This window comes from Phyllostomus discolor, chromosome 11, assembly GCF_004126475.2.
Source record: "Phyllostomus discolor isolate MPI-MPIP mPhyDis1 chromosome 11, mPhyDis1.pri.v3, whole genome shotgun sequence".
Lineage (NCBI taxonomy): Eukaryota > Metazoa > Chordata > Mammalia > Chiroptera > Phyllostomidae > Phyllostomus > Phyllostomus discolor.
Window position 1 is genome coordinate 92,307,129 of NC_040913.2, and position 3,658 is coordinate 92,310,786.

Genomic DNA, 3,658 nt, shown 5'->3' on the forward strand with positions numbered 1-3,658 from the left:
TTCACCTTCTCTGAATATTAAGTTCTGCTTCCTGGGCTGGGAGAGCCCCGGTCTGGCTCAGTAGTAGATCCTCCGGCGGCAGCAGAAGAAGTTCAGTTTGCAGGTGCCGACCACCTTCTCGTCCTCCATGCACATCCGTCTGCACTTGCCCCGGCCCAGCCTGCACGACTCACAAGCAGCAAACTCACCTGGGCCAAGAAAGAGCGGCTCATGTGCCTTTCCTGGGGCTCTAGGAACAGGGGCAAGGTCAAGGGCCACCAAGGGGAAGGGGTGTAGTCAGGATTAGAGAGGGTGTTTTCTAGAGCCAGCCTAGATTTTTCAAAGAGCTCTGCTGTTTTCAAAAAGTAGTTGTAGAATGTTCATTGTCCAGCAGGAGTGAGGTAGCATCCCTGTTCTCCTTGTGTTTCTAATGCTGCCTGGTCAAAAGCAGGCACCACCGGTGTCTCAGAGATTAGAGAACACTCACAGTGGCACAGAGGCTCGGCTTGGTGATGACAGTGGAAGGAACCCCACGTGGTTGTGGAAGGTCCTTGGAGGAGGGGTTAAAGCCTTAAGTTCAGTTCTTGTCCAGGTCTAGTAGTGGCCGTGTGTCCTCAGGGAAGTGCCTAACCTCAGCCTTCTCTGTCAAGGGCACGTGATGTAATTGTCTGCATTTGAATTCTTTAGTAGTGAAATGGAATAACTTACGTGAGACTATTTTGCCAAACACTGCTCACTCAGCGAGCTGTCTTTGTTAGTACTTAAAACAGAAGTTTTCCTACGTGACCACAGAATATTCAGGCAATGCCCATGGGCCCAGTGGGCAGTGTCTTTGCCACCCCAGGGAAATTCCTTTGCTCACCTGCTTCCCCAGGGCCAGCATTAGGTTGTTACCCCTTATTTTCATCCCTATTAACCACCCTCTTCTAGTAACCTCAGAGCCATATTGACCCTTACAGGGGGGAGTCACTGCTGCATCCCTGTCCCTCCCCCCACCCTGTGTGCCTGCACAGCTCGTTTTTCCATCCTCGTGTTTCCTGCCTCATTTCTCATTCCTCGCTCTCTAATGGTAGCTCAGCAATGTTCCTGGCTAGCCTGAGTCCCATCTTGGGGCTCTGTCCTGTTCTTTTACCACCGAATCTCCTGAACTTGAGCTCAAAGATGGTTCCCAGTCATGCTAAGTGTTGCTTGCGTCACGTTGGAACTTATTGTACTCCCTAGGGACTATCTTGTTTGTCCATTCATGAAGTTCAAAGTCAGAGTCAAAGCCATTCCCCCAGCCTTTACTCTAGCAAGCCCAGGTTCACATCACCCCTCTTCTCCTCGATGCTGTGCACTCAACACGCCTGGGACAAAAATTCCCGTGGCCTCTGAAACAAAGTCCCTGGTGACTTTGCCTCTAACCTACTTTGGAAACGAGGAAAGGCAAAAACTAAACTTCTACTGAAGATGCTACTGAAAGCCCCCTGATGACGTTTACAAAGAACCAGTGTCTTCTCTATCCTGTGCCTTCTCTGCAGTGCAATTCTGAGGCTCCAAGGGCCCTCCACTCAATAGTGAAATCTCAGGCTCCTCAATTCCTTATTCACATCTAGCTCCTAATTTTATAATTTTTCTACTGCTAAATGTCCATGTCCTTCCTCACCTGGATCTTTTGCAGAAGAATCTGTCATATAGTCCCTGCTTCTGTAAGTTCCACCTCTCTTCACCTGGCTTTGCAGGAGGCTGTGCTTTGGGGCCTCAGCCTATTCTCCTGCGTGAGGCAGGGAAGAATCAGCATGTTCAGCCTTAGATTCAGGTGAGACATGAAATGATGTGGTGTTTCCAATGTGGCCTACTCCAGAATGCCAGGGTTATCTCTGCAAGGCCATTGACTGCAGCAAAAGAACACCCACTCTCCCCTCATCACCCTGAAAACCCCCTCTGGAGATGTTTACATGCAGATGGTACCCACTGGGTTGGGCAAGATGATTCCATGTGACAGCGTCTGTGCTTTTCAGGGAGCGTATGGTCCAAGTATTCCATCCTGTGCTACACAGTGTGTTGAAAACCCTGTGTGCTGCCTGTGCTTAAGAGTAGTGTTGGTGCTATACTATCTGGTTGAGCATCACAGAATTAAAACTGATGAGTCTGATGTCTTCAGTTGGAAGCCTGGCTTAGCACTTATTATGTGTGACACCTGGGCAAATTTTCTTAATAGCTCATCTGTGTCCCTGTTTCATTATCTGCAAAAATGGGTGGTTATAAGAGTACCTACCTCCTGGGGAAGTTTTGAAGATTAAATGAGATAATCCACATCGAGTTGTTAATGGACCGTCAGGTGCATAGAGAGAACACTCAGTGACTAGTATCAGCCTTAATTTTTCTCACTCTGAAATTCTGCCTGAACACTTTTAAATTTTGTTTGCAATTCCTTAAGAACTTTTTCCCTTTTGTGCATAATATGCTTTATTTCTGTATGAACCCATCAAAAAAAACCCCAAAACCCATGGGCTGTTCATTAAGAACAGCTCTTCTCTAAGGGGGGGGGGGTGAGTTTTCACTGAATGGTTCTAGAACACTCCTTTATTGGACCCCCTAAGACCACTGGCATGCATGTGCCTCATGCTTCACTGGATTTGGGAAAGAGCCTGTAAGAGGTGGACAAGCATGTGCCCAGGGCAATGCTCAGTGGCCAGTCCAAGCTTAATCCTGTGACCTGGGTTTAGAGGTCACCATGAGCTAATGAGAGTAGCCACTGGGTCCAAATCTCTGTGGCCAAAATTATAATCCAGTCACAAAGAGATTTCCCTGTGAAATGGAAAATCCAAGTAGGATGCTGGGAACAAGAGGAAGAAAAGTCAGGCATCAGCGAAGTTCAGGCAGTTACATCTTCACTGCTATGTCCATCACTCGCTTGTCTCCAGAAGTGAGAGGGAGCTGGCCAGCCAGAGTCCCTAAAGTAAAATCAGAACACACGGGACTGAACTTACCTCCTGGGAAGGGCTGGGAATATTCGAGTCCTGCCCGGTACCCTAAATCAAAACGAAGCACATATTGGAAACCAAAATCAATGCAGGGAACAGCACTGTATAAAACAGTACCCTCAACCCCACAGACCTTCTGTCAGGGAGTGCTCTTCACAGGGGCTGCAGGAGGATTCTACTCCTGGTAACCAGGAAGAAGTGGTTTTGTTTTGTTTTGTTTTGTTTTGTTTTGTTTTAAAAAAGGAGTAGCTGTTTGCTCTTAGAAAATTCCACAGCAAGTTCAAGGCATTCCCATGAGAAGCACAGCAGGGGAGCTGACCATTCCTCTCAATTTTAGGGTGGCACATAGAAGAATCATCAAACCTTATGCTCTGCCATCAAAATCCCACCCATTCCCACTTACCTGATGGACATTGAGCCAACATGAAGAAAAAGGCAAGGACAAAATACAATAGCTTCCTGCTTGGGGCCATGGCTGGCAGAAGGCTCTTCAGGACAGAGCCTTTTTAAGGGGACAAGAGGCTCACTTATATTTGAAAGAAATGTGGTGTGTTCTTGGTCAGTGAAGTGAGTCAACAAAGAAAGCACACCTACATGCTCCATTTCCCAAGTTCAAGGGCGGTCATGATGGATAATAGCCCTAGGCCTCCCTCACGTCTTACACAGGGGGAGGACCTGCCTGGGGGAGTGGAAAGAACACCAGGCCGGGAGTT

At 47.8% G+C, this 3,658-nt stretch overlaps 1 protein-coding gene across 1 annotated transcript; it reads right to left on the reverse strand.

Moving 5' to 3' along the window:
- Positions 1-48: 48 nt before the first annotated feature.
- Positions 49-3,433, reverse strand: DEFB105B (defensin beta 105B). The gene is made up of 3 exons (XM_028526906.2): positions 3,349-3,433; positions 2,952-2,993; positions 49-188 (listed from the first exon to the last, which is right to left on the reverse strand). The coding sequence occupies exons 1-3, from the start codon at positions 3,416-3,418 to the stop codon at positions 58-60; spliced, it is 243 nt and encodes an 80-aa protein (XP_028382707.1). The 5' UTR covers positions 3,419-3,433; the 3' UTR covers positions 49-57.
- Positions 3,434-3,658: the final 225 nt, after the last annotated feature.